The 22,368-nt window shown below is 37.9% G+C and overlaps 1 protein-coding gene across 5 annotated transcripts in view; it reads left to right on the forward strand.

Annotated features, from left to right (window-relative positions):
- Window positions 1–22,368, forward strand: part of Fut8 (fucosyltransferase 8) — a 261,713-nt gene that overhangs the window by 189,809 nt on the left and 49,536 nt on the right. For all 5 annotated transcript variants that reach the window (XM_004649268.2, XM_045155050.1, XM_045155054.1 and 2 more), the window contains one exon: window positions 20,660–20,897. In XM_004649268.2, coding sequence (XP_004649325.1) covers window positions 20,660–20,897 — 238 coding nt within the window. The remainder of the gene's footprint in view (window positions 1–20,659; window positions 20,898–22,368) is intronic.

A 22,368-nucleotide genomic window follows, 5' to 3' on the forward strand; every position in this document is an offset into this window, starting at 1 on the left:
CCCCCCAAAAAAAAAAAGCCTCTTTTGTGTGCTTTTCAAAGATTGCAAGTTTCACTATAATTTGGCTATATCCTGTTTCACAATATTTTCCAAATCCTAAGTCATGTGTGATTTCCACACAGGAATAGTGTTTGTTTCTAGGATTTTCAATCAAGACTAGTAAATTGGCTTGGGATTTGTCTTTCAGAACCTGGGTCCTACTTCTAATAAGTCAAGAATTATGGAGTAGCAACATTCAGTAAAGGACAACTGGAAAATCTTGAGCAAAGGCACACTTAAGTTTGAAGGATGCACTGAAACAGTTTCTAGTGGTCTTTTATTGAAACGAATACAAAAGTTAATATTAAAATGAATGTTTGTGGCCACTCCTTATCCTTCACACATGTCACTACAAACACTGAGTCAATAAATCCTGAGTTCTTACTTCTAGGAAAATAACATCTTTTTATAAAAAAAAGTTTTTGGATTTATTATTTATTTATTAGAGACAGAGATAGAGAGTGAGAATGGGCACACCAGTGCCTGTAGACACTGCAAATGAACTCCAGATGCACGTGCCACCATGTGCATCTGGCTTACATGGGACCTAGAGAATCGAACCTGGGTTCTCAGGCATGTACCTTCACTGCTAAGCCATCTCTCCAGCCCCAAAATAACATCTTTTTATATAATCTTGTTGTTTCTGTTTAAAAGTACTTATATTAGTTATCTTCTCATTGCTGGGACAAAATACCTGGCAAAAATCAGCCGGCTCTCTTCTTTATATGCAGTCCAGGACACAGAGGCGGATCTTCTCACCTCACTTATCTTAAGCAAGATACTCCCTCACAGCCATGCTTAATTTTAGCTAGCCTAGTCCCTCAGGGATGATTTCTTCATCTTATCAAATTAATAATCAATAGATTTCATCACAATAGTTTAATATATATTATTAATTCATTAGCCTTGGACTCACAGCCAGTTTCACTATTCAAAACTGCTTGAATAAAGCATATCTACTATACTCCTTTACTGTGTAAGACATCTCACAGCCCTTTTGTCCTTAGCAATACCAGAGTGTACTTCACTACTACACTGTCCTTCAGCCCATGCTCAGGATTGAAGCCAAGGCCTTGCCCATACTAAGTAAGCTCTCTGCCACTGACCTGCATTGCCAGCCCTTTTTTAAAAAATTGAACCCGAGCCTCAGTAAGTTTCTACTAGAATGCACCCTGTAGCTCTTCAGCTTCTAAGGTGGCTTTGATCACAGACATGTGCCACCATGACTAGTTTGGGGGCCCTCTTATAAAGTCATATTCAAAAAGCATGATACTACATTTGCAAAATGATCTAGCTGAAACAAAAATCCCAGTCCCTTTGCTTGACCTCAGCTAAGACATGTGCATTGGAGGACTCAAATTTTCCACTGTATTGCACATGTCTGTTAGTACCTAGAAAGGTAGTTCAATAATTTATTATGGCATGAAAAATTATAGCAAATAGATGATTTCACAATCATGGAATCTAAATAGTGAGGACTGTTTCAAGTTTATAAATTTTATAAAGCTAGCACACAATTTGAGCATATTTTATCAACTACCTGGAGCTCTTTATTATACTATTTCCCATAATATTTCTTAGTTGTATGTGCCTTGGTTATATGATAATTGCTTGTAGTATTTTGTATAAAACTATAGAAAGATCATTTAGATTGTTTCTGTAACATTGTTGATCAAAACAAAGTTGTTTTTAGTAATATTGGTGATATAAAATTTGCAGCTGAATATATAGATTTCATATTTATTTTAATCTTATAAGTGAGTACCCTAAAGACAAAGGAAATTACATCATTCAGCTGGGCATGGTGATTCATGCCTTTAATCCCAGCACTCAGGAAGCAGAGATAGGAAGAGGTATAGAATCTGAGACACAAGTGGCCACTTTATTTACCACTGCATGCTAATATTGACGCGGATAAAGCGAGATGCTTGGAAATTACAGGTGAAAAGAGATAGCTAACTTATCCTTGTCAAAATATGCAAATTTTATAAAACATATGGCCAGGTGAATATATTAGTACAACCTCTCCTGAGGCTTTGGAGGAGGTCTGTATAAATGAGGGTCCCTAAAGCTTACATTCAGTAAATCTGCTTTGCCGCTACATAAGCCTTTCTCATTGATTGTACTTTGAAAGAACCACATGTTTCTAAAGGGTTCTCAGTCTACTTCAAAGATTCGAAATTATCTAAAAACTAACAAAACTAGAGAAAGACATATTGCAAAAACAGATGAAACATAATGGATAGATTGAATGGCTTCTATTTCAAACACACAGGTATGACAACATCTAGGTTGTCTCCTGTGGAAATATTGTTTTAATTTAATATTAATATTTAATATTAGAACATATTTCTATTATTTTCTGGCTAGAACTCACATTTTCCTTCATTCCTGCAACACTTTCTTAAATTGACTAGCCTATAAAGTCCTTCAGTTAACTATGCTGTAGATGGGAGTCCTGGTGACCACAGACCATAAATGAACACCTTTCCAAAGACTTTGTGTGTACGTGTGTCTATTCAGTAACCCCTGCACTTATCCTGTAATTGCTTAGCTAAATATAGGGCACTGACTAAGAATCATAAATATGGCTTAGTGAGAAATCGTACTACTACATATCCATGTAATCAATTAAGATAGATTGGTAGGGGCTGGAGAGATGGCTTAGTGGTTAAGGTGCTTGCTTGCAAAGCCAAAGGACCCAGGTTTGATTCCCCAGTACCCATGTAAGCCAGATGCACAAGGAGGCGCATGAATCTGGAGTTCATTTTCAGTGGCTAGAAGACCTAGCACACCCATTTTCTCTCTCTCTCTTTCTCTCTCTCTCTCTCTCTCTCTCTCATTCTCTTTCTGCCTCTTTCCCTATCTCAAATAAATAAATAAAAGTGAAATATTAAAAGAAGATAGATTGGTATGGCCCTAGAAAACAGAACATAATAGTTTTACACATTGCTTGCAGTATAACAGTGACCATCTGTGAAAGGTTTATATTAATTTCCTCTTTCTTTAGAAAATAGAAACAATCATTATTTTGGTCTTACACTGAGTTCAAAGTTTGGGATAATCAAATTGATAATAGATAATAAAATATCTAAGTAGCTGAGGACTACCTAAAGTCCTTTAGTTGGAAAGGGAACACATGCTGCTTTTTCTTTTGGTATTTTAATGTACATTCAAAAAAGTGAGGATGAATCATGGCCTTTGGAAGCTACCAAGTATTGTGCAAAGTAGTTGATGGTGTGGGTGCTGTTATATTGAATATACAAAAGAAGCAAGCAAAGTTGAGCCTTGGGGAGGTTTGTATAGCATGCCTGCTCAATGGCAATGGAGAAGTCTGAACTCCAAGTCTGTATATTCTTTGCTAACAAGAAGCTTGAGGAACATGGGTAGGGTTTGTTTTGTTTTTGTTTCTATACTTCTGCTTTCTTGTTTGTTTATTTGTTTTCATAGAACTTTCAGGAAGATGAGTATGTGAATATGAGCTTCAAAACTTAGTTGGTGAAGTTAGCCTCTTCTCTGTTTATCACTCACAGCATGGGACCTTGCCTCGGAGAGTATAAACAATGAGATATGTTATGTAGCTGGTTAAGGAAGGGCTTGGGTTGAATATGAACAGTATTTTTTAAGGGACAACATGTTTAAAACTTGGTCCTTAGGTGGCAGTTATTGGAAGGTATTGTGGACCTTTTGGAGATAAGGTGCTATATGGGAAGTCCTGAGGTACTAGAGAACATACTTTTTAAAAAATTTTTTTTTTTATTTATTTATTTGAGAGCGACAGACACAGAGAGAAAGACAGATAGAGGGAGAGAGAGAGAATGGGCGCGCCAGGGCTTCCAGCCTCTGCAAACGAACTCCAGACGCGTGCGCCCCCTTGTGCATCTGGCTAATGTGGGACCTGGGGAACCGAGCCTCGAACCGGGGTCCTTAGGCTTCACAGGCAAGCGCTTAACCGCTAAGCCATCTCTCCAGCCCATAGAGAACATACTTTTAAAGAAGGTTATGGGACTATGATCTCTCATTCCTTTCCACTGACTGGCTAATGAGGTGAGCAGTTTGCTATAACATGTGCTCTCTGTCATTGCTATGATGTGTGGCCCTTACCAGAGGTCCAAGGGTATGGGCTGGAATCCCCAGAACTATGAGCCCAAATAAGACTTCTTGCCTTATAAGAAAATTGGCCTAGATATTTTGTTATAGTAATACAAGTACACAAAGGAAAGTAACGTGTACCTTTATTGGGAGAAGCTGAGGGAGACAGGTTCTTAGTATATTATATAGCCTAGACTGGCCTATAGTTCACAGCATAGTTCAGGCTGACCTCAAAATTGTAATCATCCTACCTCAGCCTTCTAAGTGCTAGGATTGTAAGCATGTACTACCATACCCAACAGAACTGTACTCTTTTAAGTATAACTTTTAATACTAATGAGTAAAATCATGAAATCTACCTGTGTATATAGTTCTACTTCTTAAGGTAATTTCCATTATCATAATAAGCAGTTATCCTGTACGTCTTTGCAGCAGATAAGAAAAGAGTATTATTTGTTCCTATCCTATTTTCAAATTTTGTTTCATTCATAATGTAGGTACCTGGAAGATTTTAAATATATTTATGTGAAGGGAGGCTAGAGTTAGGGCAACTAGACTCCTGAGTTAAAAAGGGCACCAAAGTTTTTCTTATCTTTTGCCTAGTTCTGAAAAACTGTTTTTTGCAGTCAGGACCCATTCTGGGAGGGAGGTCGTTCATAGGATTTAAATATTGTGGGGCTGGAGAGATGGCTTAGTGGTGAAGGCATTTGCCTGCAAAGCCAAAGGACCTCAGTTTGATTCCCCAGGACCCACATAAGCCAGATGTACAAGGGGGTACATGCATCTAGAGTTCATTTGCAGTGGCTGGAGGCCCTGGTATGCCCATTCTCTCTCCCTCCCTCTCTCTGCTTCTTTCTCTCTCTCCCCCTTTCCTCTTTCTCTCAAATAAATAAAAAATAAAGTTTTTTTTTTTTTTTTTAAAGCACACACACACATTGTGGTTGGTCAAGTTCAGCCCTCAGAACTCAGTGCCAGAGCTGATCTCTTCCTGAGACAGCCCCTAGCCCTAATCAACCAGCTGACCCTCTAGTTCACTTGGGCCAAAAGACAGCCCACCACCCTAAGGTTATAAATACCTTTGCAAGGGGAGGGCAGTGGAACTCTCTCTGATCACTTGGGAACTTCCAGCTGTGGGTGAGTTTTTTCCTCCACTGGGCCTGGGCTGGCTCAGCTCAGGCCTAGGCCCAGGCCCAGCTGGGAGGGTCCCTTAGCCCTTAACTCTCCACATGGGTTCTTTGTCTCCTCCGGCTCCCCACATGGCAAGAACTCCTTGAACTTTCTTTTTTCTTTTCTTTCCATGCTTTTTTCCTCAGATCCACATCTAGTCATATGGACTTCTGAGCTGCATGTGGCACACATGGGCATTTGGGCTCCACGTGGTGTACTTCTCTTCTCCCCACTTTCTCCCCCTTACCTCCCAACCTTCTCCTTTCTGTTCTCCTTTGTAAAATCTGAATAAAATGTAGTGTTTTAAAAATCATTCTCCTGAATCTGGAATTGCCAATTCTTTGGTTAGTTTGCAGATATGAACTCAGGGCTTGGAGTTCCAGGAAGCACCCCAGAACCCCAATTTCCCTGTTATATAAGGGCCAGGTAAATGTCACCAGACAGGTAAGATTTTTATAGAACTGATATATTAGGAAACTCAAGCTATTAGGCAATAATTCACTTTAGGTTACCATGTCATTAATTCTTGGTTCCAAAAGTTTTTTGGATTTCAGGTTTTTTAAATTTATTTTTATTTTTTATTATTGTGGGGGGGGGATAGAATTGGCATGCCAGGGCTTCAGCCACTGCAGTTGAACTCCAGATGCTTGTGCCACCTTGCGAGCATGTGTGACCTTGTGCTTGCCTCACCTTTGTGTATCTGGCTAAAGTGGGATCTGGAGAGCCAAACATGGGTTCTTAGACTTCGTAGGCAAGTGTCTTAACCACTAAGACATCTCTCTAGCCCGATTTCAGTTTTTTTATCCCAGAATTGAGGATATTTTCATATACATAATGAGTTATTTTGAGGATAGTGCTCAAGTCTAGACATGAAACTCATTTAAGTTTCTATATGCACATATTCTTAAGGTAATTTTATGCAGTATTTTAATCTACCTTCATTTTGACCATAAACCATCACATGAAGTCAGGTATGGAATTTGTCATTTTTAGCATTATTTTAGTACTCAGATATTGGAGATTTTGGAGTTCCGATTTTTGGATTAGAGACTTTCAACCTAAGTACAAGTAGAAAGTAATGTAGGCATTGGAATATATTCTTAGTTTTACTGAGGACTTAAATCTGTGTCATTCATTAAAGATTATTTAAAGGTCAGAAGTTGTACCAAAAATAATTATATAATGAAGTCATAGATGCTTTCCTTAGGGAGGCTGAATTTCCACCTGTTTTTATTTAAAATGTCTAGCTGCAGTCCTAGGGAACATACTCAGAGCAGCAACATGCCAGCCCATTTTTATAGACTTTATTGGACTGGACCAGAGGTCAGCAAACTACTGCCCTTAGACCAAATCTAGTCCAAATATTTTTATTAGTCAATTTTTTTTTCTTTTGGAACATAACCGTGCCCTCTGTTGAAATATTGACTATGACTATTTTTAGACAATAGTCAAATAATGTCAGCAGAATATATGATCTCCAAAGCCAAAGATACTTACCTTCTGGTTCTTCATAGAAAGAAAAAAAAAAGCTTGGAGACACTGGCCTAGATGGTGATAGAAAAAGTTGCTAAATATTCTTGCCTTCTACTTTCCTTTTGTTACTGCTATTTCTTTAACTATATGCTAATTCTTATCAGATCTCTGGGAGTATAGTTCCCACCCAAATAATTATTTTTGTCCATTTATGAGGCTGATGATTTTTCCGGGTAAGAATGTAGTGATTTGGGGCTAGAGAGATGGCTCAGCAGTTAAGGAGCTTGATTGCAAAGCCAAATGGCTTGGGTTCATTTTCCTAGTACCCACATAAAGTCAGATGCATAGTGGTACATCCAACTGGAGTTTGTTTGCAGTAGCTGGTGGCCCTAATGCATCCATTCTTTTTCCCTTTCTCTTTCTCACTCTGCTTGCAAATGAATAATACTTTTTTAAGGAATACAGTGGTTTTAAGATTTATTAAGGAATCTTAACTAGTTGTGAAGCTTTTAAGTGAACAGTAATGTATGCTTAAATATTGGGACCAAATTTTTATTTATTCTGAGTAATAACAGATTCCATAAGAAGCATTTTGAAACATCTATGCTAATGAAAGCAGTTTTCATTTTAATTTATTTTGCTTGTCTTACATGTTTTAAGTGTAGAAGGGATGCACAATAGTAAAAAAGGTTGTTTTATTTCCTAGTATTCTCCTAGTCTACATTAAAATTTTAATAATATCGAGAAAGATTAAAGATACATGTGGTGCCAGACATGGTAGCATGTGCCTTTAATTCCAGCGCTCAGGAGACTGAGGTAGGGGTATCACTGTGAGTTGGAGGCCAGTCTGAGACTACATAGTTAATTCCAGGTCATCTTGGGCTAGAGAGAAATCCTACCTCAAAATGAAACAAAACGAGCAGAACAGAAAAGATACATGTGGAGAAGGAAACAAATGGAGATTTCAGTATGGAGAAGTACAGAGTCTGATTACATCTGACTAGATAGATCATATCATTATTTTTATGATTGCTGTTGAGACCTCTTTTTCTCAGTTACTCCATGCTTCTCCCCGAACCTTTGCATACTTTACTCCCTTTCTTCCTTGATACAAGCACTGATCATTGTTAGTCAAAATTAATTACATAAATCTGACACTATTCCATGCATGAAAATCATCATTTCTTCTAAAGAGATCATGCTATCAAAGGTAATCTGGCATAGTTGGAATATTCTAGGTATTGGTTTGCCAATAAAATAGTCTTGAAATTTTGACATTCTTCCTGCTTAGAACTAACTGGGGTTGGTAGGATATTTGCTTGGTTGCCTTTTGGTTTTGTTTTTCAATAATTCAGTAGTTCAATAATTGAATGTATTATGTATGTATATATACATGCATGTCCAAGTCTTCTCCTGGAGTGATTAGAGGATGGCTGGGTATGCTGGGTTTGAAGTAACAGGTGTTTTTAAAAAAAGAGATGATGGCTGGAAACTGCAAGTAACATCACAAATGAAGAGCGGGATTGCTGTAGGGCACCATATAAAATGCTTAATTACGCTTAAAGTGCTAGGTGTAGGATGGCACTATGTGTGCTGCCTTTTGTTCTTAAATAATGGGTAGAAAAAGAAATAAAGCTGAACAATAAGGGAAGGATTTTATTTATTTATTTTTTATTCATTTATTTGAGAGCGACAGACACAAAGAGAAAGACAGATAGAGGAAGAGAGAGAGAATGGGCGCGCCAGGGCTTCCAGCCTCTGCAAACGAACTCCAGACGCGTGCGCCCCCTTGTGCATCTGGCTAACGTGGGACCTGGGGAACCGAGCCTCGAACCGGGGTCCTTAGGCTTCACAGGCAAGCGCTTAACCGCTAAGCCATCTCTCCAGCCCAAGGGAAGGCTTTTAAATGCAGAGTTCTTCCTCTACTCAAAGCCACATCCCATAGAGGCTTTGAGTAATCTCTTTATTTTTAAAAATATTTTTAAATATTTTTAAAATTTATTTATTTGAGACCAACAGACAAAAAGAGGCACACAAAGAGACAGAGAGACAAGGCACGCCAGGGCCTCCAGCCACTGCAAACGAACTCCAGACGCGTGCGCCCCCTTGTGCATCTGGCTAACGTGGGTCCTGGGGAATTGAGCCTCGAACTGTGGTCCTTAGGCAAGCGCTTAGCCACTAAGCCATCTCTCCAGCCCAAGTAATCTCTTTAAATGTTCACTACTAGAGTTCATTTTTTCAAAGGAAGACTGTATTTTCTTTTTACAAAAGAAGATAAAATGCTGTATTATTCTCAATATTAAAATTGTGCAAAAAAGTTGTTATGTTGTTTTTAAAACAACTTACATTGGAGAATGCCTCTTGAAACACAAAATTATTAATTTGCCCATAAATGAGCAACATCATTGTTGTGACTTAAATGGGCATTAAATGTTTGAGAATATATTTGCTAAAATAACAGTTTTAGGCCTCTGTTTCTGGATAAGATGTAGTAAATTATACCCCATTCTTTCTGCTACTATAATAATAATCCAGTATATTGCCAGTTTCTTAGCCTTTATGTATTTGTTTTACCTCCTATATATCTTAAGCAACAGAGCTAGAGATGTTTGCTACTAGAAAATAGTTTGGGACAGGAGCACATTTTGATTATATCTGTCTTATTGTAGGCAATAAACAAACTTAACTAAAAAAAACAAACAAACAAATAAACAACAACAAACCTGTGCTTTCCCTAGGTGCGAGAGTGTTGGTCATGTATTCCTGATCACTGTCTGTCCTGAAATAGTCAGAGTGCCCCTTCCTCTCCCCTCTCTGGGGCTATAGAGACTGTGGACCGAGCTGTGATAACACGGTTGTGGCTCTTCTCAGTGGAGGTTACAGCTGTGGAAGCTGTAAAGCAAGCCCTGTCCTCCATTCCCACACTGCCGCAGGGAGGCAAATCCCTTTTCCCTCCCAATGAGAGTGAAGGAAGTGTTATAAAAAGGATTGCATTTGCATACAGATATTTGAGTGTTCTGAGTATGACACTGATTGGGAACAATGCAGAAAAATATTTGAGACATGAGCTCTAGTAATGGTACCTTACTAGGTTTCAGTCTGGCCTGTGGGTTAGCCTGTTGGTATTCTGGAAAAATCTGGATTCAAGTCAGCTAGAAATCCAAGCATCACATGTAGAAGTGGGGAATTCATTTATTTACTGCAGTGGGCTGAAGTGAGCTCCACACTGTCAACCGTCTTCAGCCCCAAATTATGATAAGCCCTTGTTTTTATTTTATTTTTATCTATTTATTGGAGAGAGAGAGAGAATGGGCGTGTCAGGGCCTCCAGCCACTGCAAACAAACTCCAGACATGTGTGCCCCCTTGTGCATCTGGCTAACGTGAGTACTGGGGAATCCAACCTGGGTCCTTAGGCTTCACAGGCAAGTGCCTTAACCACTGAACCATCTTTCCAGCCCAAGTCCTTGTCTTTTATAGGCTGTTTGGCAGACATCACCTTGAGTTCTCTAAATTACTGGTGGGTTAACTGTCTAGGCTGTGTGACTATGGGCTTGGGCAGGAAGCTTCCTTTGGCAGCAAGCTAGCTTGTAGAAATGGGAGGGAGCACAGCTCTATATCTAGATAACACAATGTAGCTGTATAGAGAGGAAGTCGTAAGTGGTCTACAGAAGCAAAAAAATTTATCTATAGTTTATGGCTCCTGGTCCTGGTGACTCCAGCCTGTCTGTGCTACCTCAGAGCTCATCTTCTGTAGTTAAACCTATAGTTCCAAGGTGCAGGGGAGTTCTTTGGTGGGGGGCGGGGGGGCTGTTGAACCTCTGTTTCCCTTGACTGCTCAGCACTTTAGGGGAAGGATCTCAGAGAAGGTATTTTGATGGAGGCACCCTTCCTTCTCCAATGGGATAAAACAAAACCATGTGACTGCCTAATATAAAATGTAAATAGGAAATAGGCCTCACAACATAATATTCATTATCGTACCAAGAACCAAGAAAAAAATCTCAATTTGAGTGATGGATGATAATCAGGAGACACGGCACTGAGATGGCACAGGTGTTGGAATTGTCTGACAGTTTTAAAGAAATCATAATACTAAAAAAGATCCAGGAGCAATTACAGGTTTGAAACAAATGAAATAATATGTAGAAAGCCTTAGCAAAGAGGGGCCATAAGGAATAATCAAATGGAAATATTAGAACTGAAAAATACTGAGATTATAGTGAATTCCACTTGCCAGAGCAAGATCCCACCTTAAAAAAAAAAAGTATTTTAAAGTACAGCTTAAAATAGATTCTATAGTAGTAGAGATCATAGAGTTTCCTGGTGTACTCAAAATTAGATCAATAGAAATTATGCAATCTGAACAATAGAGATAATGAAGAGTGATGTAAAATTTGAAGAGCATTTTAGGATCGTTTGTCACAATGGCAAAAACATCTTATCTCTATATTTTTATCCTGGGAATCCAAGAAAATGAGTTGAAGTGAAAAGTGAAGAAAATATTTGAAGAAATACTAAGTGTTTCACTACTACTATGATATAATTGAAGTTCTGTCTAGTAAAATCAAGTATGACAGAACTACCTTTGTATAGAAAATCCCAAGTAGCACAACAAAAACTCCTAGAACTAACAATATTGTATACAGATGTTTGTGTTCTTTTTGTATTGTATATAGATATTTGATACTTAGCAAAGTCACAAGAGATGTGATCAGTACCTCAAAATTAGTCACATTTCTACATCTTAGCATTATATCATTACACACAACATTTTAAGGTGTGGTGTTTGCTGTTGCTCAAAAAAATTCAGTGTTAGGTAAAAGAAAAATGCTTATATGAAAGAAAATGAATGAACATGCATTAGAAGATTATAACATATGTCATTTCTTCCCAGGTTAATGAATAATTGTTAAACGTTGCTATCAAAATCATAGAAATTCTTTCACTATTTTGAATGAAGACAAGTTTATTTCTAAAATTTATATAGAAATACAAAGAAAATTAAAAATAATCTGCTAAGGCAGTTTTGTGAAAGAAGAAAATTGACAGAATCACTGACTGGTTCAAGCTTTAGTATTGTAGCTATAGTAATCAAGGTAGTATTAAAGGAAGGTTTAGACATATAAAAGAGTAGACTAGAAAAGAATACAAAATACAACCAACACAGGAATGCCAACTTGATTTTTTTTTTACTGAGACAAATTAATATAACAAAATTAATCATCTTAGAGGGAACAATTCAGTGATATTAAGTATAGAGTTATATAAGCACCACTAGTATCTAATTCCCAAACATTTTATCAGCCTAAGTAAAAACTCTATATCCATTAACCAGTAGCTTGACATACAACTGAAATCCTTGGCCAGAGGCTGTACTTCAGGGGTTCTAACATGTCAGGTCAAGCCACTTGTCCCAAAGAAAATGAACAGAAGTAATTATGAAAAGACAAGAAAGGGTTTTAATCAATATAGCTATATTGAGAGGACAGGAAACATTAGACCATCTTCAGAGAATGTAAATGAGCCTTAGATTTATATAGAAGAAGAATTGAGGCAGGGAACAAGGGCTGCATAATAGAGCAGTCGTGGTCACATATGGTCTGGGTCGATCATTATCTGAGTTCTGGTTCTGCAAAGTTCATTCAAAGAAGTCCTCATTGCTTGAAGGGTCACTTTCCATGAATGATTGCTTCTGTTTGGGGTTGCAGTGAGAGGGAGTCGGGTAGCTTTGTTAGGTAGTTTAAGGTGACTGGGCCCCAAAAGTAAAAGGACTTAAGGACATGTCCTTAAGTCTGCCTTACAATCTCTTTACTAGAGATCAAAGGAGGATCTCTATTCTCCTTATCTCTTGACTGAAGGAGTTACCTAGATCTATTTTTCCACAACAACCTGAGCCCCTCCAAGTTCCACTTTCCTAGAATTTAAATCTGATCCTGGCATTGTGGTTGGTTAATCTCAGCCCCAAACTTTGGGGGTCACAGCTGGCCTTTTCCTGAGGAAGCCCCTAGTCCAAAGTGAGCAGCCTCTCTGGGGGGGTTATCTAAGGGAGTTCTGGGAAGGAAAGGACCCCCTTTTCCCACCTGGCTGCCTGTGCTGCTTGCTGCTTTCTAGGGTGGACTGAACAGCAGTGTTTCTCCAGGACGCCTCCAGGGCTTCAGTGCTGAATTGGGACTACTGAGGCAGCTCGCCTTGTGGACTGAGCAGCTACCAGGTTCCTTGACTCTCAAGCCTGCAGACTGCTATTGTTGGACTGCCATAAACCAATCCAATAAATTCCCTTTTAATATAATTCATTCTATCAGTTCTGTTTCTCTAGAGAACCCAACTAATACACATTGAAATAAATATTTGTGATTTGGGTTAAAGGTTTTTTAGTAAGAAAAATACCTCAATACTGATATTATCAAACTTCGGATCTACAAAACTTCTACCCAGTAATGAGAAGCCATACATAGGAGGAGATCTTGACCAGTGACATATCAAACACAAGTCTTGTATCCAGACTGTACTAAGATGTGTCTTATCTCAATAGTAAGTAATCTGATTAGAAAATAGGCAGCAGTTTTGAACAAAAAACTTTATATGAAATATATAATGAGAAGTGAAAGCATGGGAAATGTTCAAAATCCTTAGCTATTAGGAAATACAACTTGAAAGGCATGATGAGATACAACACACCTGCCAGAAAGGCTAGATTAAAAAGAACCCAGTGTGTGATGCAACGAGCTCTCACACATGGCGTGTGGACTATAAAATGGTACAGCTCTGAGAAACAGTTCAGCAGTTTCCTGTATCAGTTAATATACCCTTACCATGCGACTCTGCAAACACATTCCTCTTTGTTTTTATCATAGAGAAATTAATACTCATGTTCATATAGAAACTTAACACATGTACACATAGCAACTTCATTTATGAATATCAAACAAAGCTATCCACACGTCATTCACTCAAGGCATAAGTAAGCTGTGGTGCAATGTAGAGGAGCACGATAGAATATTAGTGAGGAATCAAGAGAAGGTAACTGCTACAACTTGCATGGGTCTTAAAAGCATTGCCCTGAGTGATGAAAAGCCAGTTTCAAAGGTTAAATTTCTTTTTGTAATGCTCTCAAAACAACTGAGGTGATAGGGAACAGCAGCTCCATGTTTCCTAAGGACTGTGGTTTGAGGAAAGCTTGGCTCTGAAGGGATAGCATAGGAAGATTTGTTGTGATGGGATTGTTTGCATCTTGATTGTGGCTATGATAACATGAGTCATGACATGTTAGAATATTCAAGTGCACATGAAAACTGGTAAAAATCTGTGTAAAGCCTGAAATTTACTTAATAGTACTGTATGTCAATTTGCTGGTTTTTAAAAATGTAGTATTTAAATAATATGCTCTCATTTGGAGATAATTTTGTGGAAGGTACACTATAAGCTTGATATTTGTAATTTATTATAGGTTAAATAATTGGAAACTGAAGTTTAAAAGAAACACAATATTAAAGATTTTGAAGGGTGAATTGGTTAGAGCACTATTATGTTAAGGTAGTCTGAGAAAAGTGCTCTTAAAAGTCTTCCACCTTGAAAAAATTAATAGAGATCCCAGAGAAATTTATGCTCAGCTAATGGGAGAGTTTTCAGTCTGTGTCCAGCTGCATGGAGAAATTAGATAAAATCTGTACCCTGGAGTAGAGATAGTCAAGTTTGACATCTGGTTCAATTTGTTGTTGATTTTAAAACTAGGGAATAGGGCTGGAGTAATGGCTTAGAGGCATTTTCCTGCAAAGCCAAAGGACCTAGGTTTGATTCCCCGTTAGCCAGATATATAAGGGGGTGCATGCATCTGGAGTTCATTTGCAGTAGCTAGAGGCCCTGGCGTGCCCTTTCTCTTTCTTTCTCTCCCTCTTTCTCTGTCAAATGATTAAATTAAATTAAATTAGGGAATAATAATTTTAGAAAGGATTTTGGTTTACATTCTATTCTTGAATAAGATATAAGCTGGATGTGCCTCCTTCATTGACTGTTTTTACTTTGTTGCCCTTAAGGTAGCAGGAAATAAAATCAAAGTTGCTCTGGTGTATGGGTCTTTTGAATTAGATTGGAGGTTTTCTTGAGATCACATAAGACTCTTAGAGATGTTATGAATACAGTCTTACAAATTCTCAGTAGGAGAAATGAGAATCAATTATTTGTTACTTTTAATTGGATTTATAGAAATTCCATTTTTAGACTGGTTTTACAGTGTTGGGTAAAGATGTGTGTGTAAAGTCTTAAATATGTATTTAAAGTGATCTAGTTGCTGCTTTACTTACCAAGATAACTTCCTCTTCTGCACTGTGTAGTTACTGTCTGCCTTTGCTGCAGTGTGCCAATCTAATAGTCTACAAACGATGTATCTTGGTATCTTTTCTCCGTTAAGTTTCCACACTTAAATTTTACAGAATATGCCGAGGAAAAATGATTTCCTAAAGTACTTGGTAGCCTGCTTGGGCCTGAGCTTACTACTTGGAACAATTTTCTCTTTGCTTCAGTGAAGGAAAGATATCTCCATGCCACCTCAACTTTGCTCAGAAAATATTCTTGTTTAATATGTATGGCGATAGTAATTTCCAGTCTTGACTTTTAAAAATGGGAATGCTTTTTAACTTTTGTTTTCATGGTTATTAACTATGCCCACAGTCTTCATTGTAATTATCACCATGTAGTACTTCAATTCTCTTATTTGGTGCATTACCTTTTCTGCTTTTGTTTTGAAAGTAATTCTAGAGAAATAAAATTCTGATTGTTTCCAATACAATGAAGTGCTTTCCCTAAACTATTAATGAATCTTTTCTTCATTAGTAGATATTGCAGCTCTTTTTAAACAAATTAAAGCCTATAGTCTTGTGATTAGAACATAAAAATAGCACAATAAAACTTAACTTACCTGTCCTGACACTTTTCAGGTATTTACTGAGCTTCCTCCATTGGAACTGTCTTTGGCTTACCTCCTCCAAACAGAAGGGGTATTCATAAGGGAGAAGCTGGAAGAATGCCCTGAGGTTTTGATTTTTAATTCTTAGACTATAAAAATAGCCATATATATGCTCTGGGCCTGTACTTCTTGCTACCTCTTGTATTAAAGACATCTTGGGGAAAAATAGATAAGGACACTGGAATAGATTGAGACACCCGAATTATGAATTTTGCTTTGCCACTATTGATTTATTTTTGTGCATATCTTTCTCTTTCAAGATGTAGCCAGACTCTTAGTTATTGAGTATTTACTCTTGTTTGAGATACCTGAAGATGTTATATCTAGTTGTATTGACTGTTTTCATTTTTGTTTAGCCTTTTTGTGCAGTGTTTGTCATCAGTAATAATTCTGGGCAAATATGATGAGGCTTCTCCAGTAATGAGGCCCTTCTGTATACCTATCCATGTGTAAGATAAACCTTCAAGCCATTTGTAGATGTCAGCAGGATATTATATAACCAATATTAGTGGTTATTGAAATGGCTACTTAATAAGAATTTCAAAGGGCTGGAGAGATGGCTCAGCAGTTAAGGTGCTTGCCTGCAAAGCTGAAGGACCCAGGATCAATTCCCCAGTACCCACATAAGCTAGATGCACAAGGCAGTACATGTGTCTGGAGTTCATTTGCAGTGCCTGTAGGCCCTGGTGTACCCATTTTCTCTCTCTCTTATCTGTCCCCTACTCTCTCTAAAGAAATAATAAATAAAATTTTTAAAAAGAATTTTGAAGATGATAGAACTATGAATCTGTTTCCCTTTTATAGTTTTTATAAGTCTCCTTACATTTATAACAATGATTGATAGTAACGAATTAGTTCTGATTAGGGTTTACATATAAAGGTCCTTTCCATCATAATAAATCCTTGTCAATCTCAGAGTTACCACTTGTGAAAAGAAAAATAATCCTCTTCATTTGCCTTAAAAATACCTACTTGATTTTTCTAGAGCTTTATTATGGTGCACCTAATCCCATGTTACAAACACAAATGCCTTTTATGCTTAGCTTTCCTTATGTTTAAATAATAGGACTTTGACAAAAAAAGAGTTGTACTTCTTTTTCAGTTTTTTATATACTGTTATCTTTTGAGGTGTCAGTTTCTCTTCTTACCACTATCTGCCATGAAGTCTTCCATGAGTACCTTCATATGCAGAACTTCCTGATTTCATAGTCAAGCAGAATAGATGCTTTCACCTTTCTCTATGTCATGACAGGAGAAAATAATAGATTCTGTATTGAACTTGATTGGAGGGTCACTAATCCTCTGGAAATTAAGCCTCATTTGAAGTTTACCCTTTTTCTTTTGTTTCAACTTTTGGGCTCCAAACCCAGTTAAATTCTAGTGGGCATAAAGGAGAAGAGGAGATAGAAGGGAGGTTATCCAAAACTAAGAAAATGTGAGAAAGCCTTATTGAAGCTCACTATCTTTTAACCTAATTAAAATTAGGCATTTTTAAAGCATGTGGACAGAGGGACATGGTGGATAAAGCTGCTCCTAGGAGCCATGTGTGGATAAAATACCAGTGCCAAGGATGAGAGACTTCCTGATGACTAGTTGTTGGTTAGGAAGGACTTAGAGGCCCCTGTGGTGGTATGATTCAGGTGTTCCCCATAAACTTAGGTATTCTGAATGCCATCTCCCCAGCTGGTGTCAATTTGGGAATTGAAGCCTCCTGGGCGCAGTGTATTGTTGGAGGCAGGCTTATGGGTGTTACAGCTTCCTCTTTCCAGTGTTTGCAGACTCTCCTTGTGTATTTGATGTTTGTCAGGAGGCGATGCCCACCCTCTGCTCATGCCCATTATTTTCCCCTGCCATCATGGAGTTTCCCCTCGAGTCTATAAGCCAAAATAAACGTATTTTTTTCCCCATAAGCTGTTCTTGGTCGGGTGTTTTCTGCCAGCAATGCAAACCTAAGTGCAACAGCCTCTAAAACAATATAGGCTATTGCTATTGCTCTGGGTTACCCAACAAAGCTAGATGATGCATTACTGTTGCTGAAAACAGTACAAGTTTCGGTTCCCAGACATGGAGAATTCAAGCCTCCTCCTGCTAGCCAGCTTTTATAGTGCCTAACGGTGCTATGCAAGCTGCTGGGGAGACCTGGCTGGTCAGTTATGTCCACTGTTAGGTAAATCCTCCCACCCATGATCATGCATGCAACTCTCATTTAACTCAGCAGGTTACAAAAGCAAACAGCAATAATGACAAAAAAAAGAAAGAAAGTAGGAAGGAAATCTGTAGGTAAATAAAGGGGCTAAGCAGGGGTAGGAAGGAGAAAAGAATGGCTAGTGGGGATGAACATAATCAAAATACATTATATAAATGTATGGAATTGTCAAAAATAAAATAAGCATACAGTAGGGGCTAGGGAAATAGCTCAGTGTGTAGAGTTCTAGTCATGCAAACATGAGCACCTGAGTTCGTTTCCCAGAACTCTAGGTGTTTTGTTTGTTTGTATTGTTGCTTGTTTGTATTCCCACGACTGGGGAGGCAGAAATAGGGGAATTCCAGGGGTTCACTAGATAGCCAGCCAAGCCTGCTTGGTGAGTTTCAAGCCAGTGAGAGTGAACCTGTCTCAAAAAAGTGGATGGTGTCTAAGGAACAACACCCAAGGCTGTCCTGTGGCCTCCTCATGTACTTGCATGTGCACCTATGCGTGTACATACGCAGATACATACACACAAACTCCACACAGTATGTGTGTTTTTCGTACATGTAGGTGAGGCTTGTTTTAAACAAAAGATCTATAGCTTGCAAACTAAAAGTAATATGTTTCAGTGAGCATGCACCCTTACTTTTTTTCTTAAGACAAAAGTATAATTACCAATGTAAGATCTAATAGGGGGAAACATGTTGTGAGGTATATAGGAACACTCTGTTCTGCCTTTGTAGTAATTTGACACCTACAAGAACTTTACTGAAAAATGTAGGAAGGACATGTTCTTTTGCATTCATTTGAATTTTATAAGTACTCAAATTCTATATGTATTACAAGTCATGAAAAACTGACAATGCTCTGCTCCCTGATAAACTGCTGAGTCAGTGATAAAGCTTTGGATCAGTTTGAAAGTGTCACTTCCAGGAAATTTGTATGACATGATACAGAATCTCAGTAATAGAAGCTGTGGGCAGTACTCTTGTTATTGCCAAGCCTGCTCCCTTTTGCAAACTCAGTAATTCTGTTTCCACCCTCTCTCCAAAATATAAATATTTATTTATTTTTATTTGAGAGAGAAAGAGAGAATGAATATGGGCACACTAGGGCCTCCAGCCACTGTAAACAAACTACAGATGCATGTGCCACCTTGTGCATCTGGCTTACGTGGCTCCTGGGGGATTGAGCCTCGAACCAGGGTCCTTAGTCTTCACAGGCAAGCGCTTAACCGCTAAGCCATCTTTCCAGCCCCTGTTTGTTTTTTGAGGTAGAGTCTCACTCTATCCAAGGCTGACCTGGAATTCAATGTGTAGTCTCAGAGTGGCCTTGAACTCACAGCAATCCTCCTACCTCTGCCTCCCAAGTGCTGGGATTAAATGTGTGTGCCACCACGCCCAGCTTAAAATACAGGTATTTAGTTCTTCCATTTACATGACTTCATACATCTCTGTTTCTCTCAAATCTTTTATAGCTGTATCAACAGGGATGAGATTATTACCTTAGGAGTCTGCTGTGTGTTCATAGTCTTCAGTAAAAGAATTATTCATTCTCATACTTTTATCAAATCACTATCCACTATTAAGGCTCTCTCAGATTAATTAATACTTTAGCTCTTCAGTTTTGATCTGAAAGACCAGCTTGCTAGAACATATTTGAATCTGAAAGGTGCCTGTTCTAAACGTAACTGTGTTTTGTTTTCCCGTTAGTCTTTCCTTCAGAATCATCTGCAGCCGTGTCATCTTAGCTTTTGTAAGTAAGGCTCTACTTAGCAAAACTGATGATACCCCTGAAATACAGTCTTATATTTGAGGTTTGCTGACTGCTATACTCAACACTCTTATAAAGTAAGAACCGAGTCCCTTGCATCTTGTATGGGAAGACAGGGAGAGGTTATATTCCTGTCTTTGTCTTTCAGAAGCAAACCGGCTTAAAGAGTCTTGGTCCAGACAACTCATTATTATGAGAACTGAAATCCTTAGGGGTGTTTATAAAAAGTGCTGTAAGTTGGAACAGAATCAAAAGTTTACTGTGGACAGCAAAATTTTCATATTAGGTAATTGTTTTATGGAAAAGTATAGGAATAAAAAAATAGACTTCCCAATGAAAATTAGACACATCGCATTTTTAAGATAACTAGTAGAACATGTTCTGTGGCCAGTTGTAAAACCTGCCAGTGCCATCATCAGGCTTGGAATAAGAAAAGTTATCTGACTAGCGTTTTGTGTTGAATTTATATTTTCCTTTACTTTGTACCTTTTATTTCACAATGAAAAAAATAAACATTTTTGTAGCATGCAGAATTCTAGGGATAAATTGAATTAATAGGTAAGGTATAGCTTTTCCTTTAAGGTGGTTTGTCTTTTGTCATAGGCTGTAAGAACACTGAAGTAGTGCTAATACAGGTGAACCATTTTACGTTCTACATGAAGACCTCCGTGTCTCAACTTTGAGTTCAGAATTGATTACATTTATATGTTCTCAGTGATAGTACCGGGAATACTTTCTATGTAACTGCTTAATTTCACATTTATTTAGTGAATCTTTCCTCCTTTTTCATTGTAATCTTCCTAAATTTTTATTGAACTCTTTTTATTGCAACCAACCCTTAAAGCTGTATTCTTTGCTCAAATAAGAAATGTACTGGATTGATTCTAGCTTATTGCATGATTTTTGACATTTGTGAGCTGTAAGGAGAAATTGACCTCTGTCTAATTTCCTTTTTCTGTGGCAGAATCCAGAAGACTGCAGCAAAGCCAGGAAACTGGTGTGTAACATCAACAAAGGCTGTGGCTATGGCTGTCAGCTCCATCATGTAGTCTACTGCTTTATGATTGCATATGGCACCCGGAGAACACTCATCTTGGAATCACAAAACTGGCGATATGCTACTGGTGGATGGGAAACTGTGTTTCGGCCTGTAAGTGAGACATGCACAGACAGATCTGGCCTCTCCACTGGACACTGGTCAGGTAAGGATCTTGTACACTCTAACAGATCTCTGGCCACATCAGATTTTTAGGTATCCTTTCATGGATCATAGCCACCTTTTCTTCTGGATCTGTGAATGTTACACATTATTCAAATAACATTTAGAAGAATTTTTATTTTAAAAGTATCGTATACTCAAATATAGTGGCCATGCCAATAATCTCATTATGCTGGAGGATGAGGCAGGAGGATCATTAGGTCAAGGCCAGCTCAGGTTACATAGTGGAAGTCTATCTCAAAAAATAAAATAAAATCATTTTATGATCTATTTCATTTTTCATGTTCATTTATTTTTTTTTGGCTGGGTGTGGTGGCTTATGAGAGAGAGAGAGAGAGAGAGTGGGAGAGAGAGACTTGGCATGCCAGGGCCTCAGCCTTTGTAGTCCAACTCCGCATGTGCACCACCTTTGCATGCATGTGTGACCTTGTGCGCTTGTGTCGCCTGGCTTACATGGGACCTGGAGAGTGGAACATGGGTCTTTAGGCTTCGCAGGCAAGTGCCTTAACTGCTAAGCCATCTTTCCAGCCCTAATGTTCATTTTTATCTCAACAGATTCACTCAATTTTTTCATAGAGTACACTTTAATATTTCAGTAATAATGGCATCATAGCTTTCACTTTTAGGATATTTTCATATTGTTGAAATTATATGACCTTTATATATAAAGTGGAGTTGAGATTCTCAAACATTTGTGTACATGGAAGACTTGATAAGACACAAGATCTGGAGTGGTGTCCAAGAATTGGCATCTCAAGAAAGCTTTCTGTATCTTTGGATTGTTTTTTGAGAACTAATGAGGTTGATTGTGCTGGTACCTTCATCTCCATTTTATAGTTTAGGACAAGGAAGCCTTATTTCTCTCTGTGATTTTAATTGTAATCAGGAAACATTTGATGATAAACAATACTGATAGGGTACTATTCCAGGCATTCTAAAAGGTCCCTAAGGGAACAAAAAGAAAAATTCCTTCTCTCCAAGGACATGGTGTTAATAGGTCTTTCCTTCAATATCAATAGAATTTCCTACACAATGCTCTTTTTCTATTCTCATGACCTTTAAAGAGATCCAAAAGTTAAGACTGTTTTATTAAAATCTTGGCCTTATCTTGTAACCTCCAGTAAATTAGTAAACCCAAGCCTTTAGACTTCTTATCAGTAAAATTAGGTGTAAGAACTTATCTCATTGAGTTGTTTAAGCAGTACATGAAGTGATATATTGTAATGCACATAATGCATAATCTCATGTAAGAACTCTAGTAATTGCTACTATTAATATCTTTTTTCTTTAAGAAAATATATGAGTGCCTTCAGTGTGGTAGTATTGAACTAAATATTTAGAGTAACTGCTAAATAAGACAATGTACTCTTTGTGTACACATATCTTGTGGGAAGTAAAAAAAAAATTTTTTTGAAGCTAAAGCATTTCAGTTAATATTCATCAAGGGGCTGAGA

Source organism: Jaculus jaculus, chromosome 7 (assembly GCF_020740685.1).
Source record: "Jaculus jaculus isolate mJacJac1 chromosome 7, mJacJac1.mat.Y.cur, whole genome shotgun sequence".
NCBI lineage: Eukaryota > Metazoa > Chordata > Mammalia > Rodentia > Dipodidae > Jaculus > Jaculus jaculus.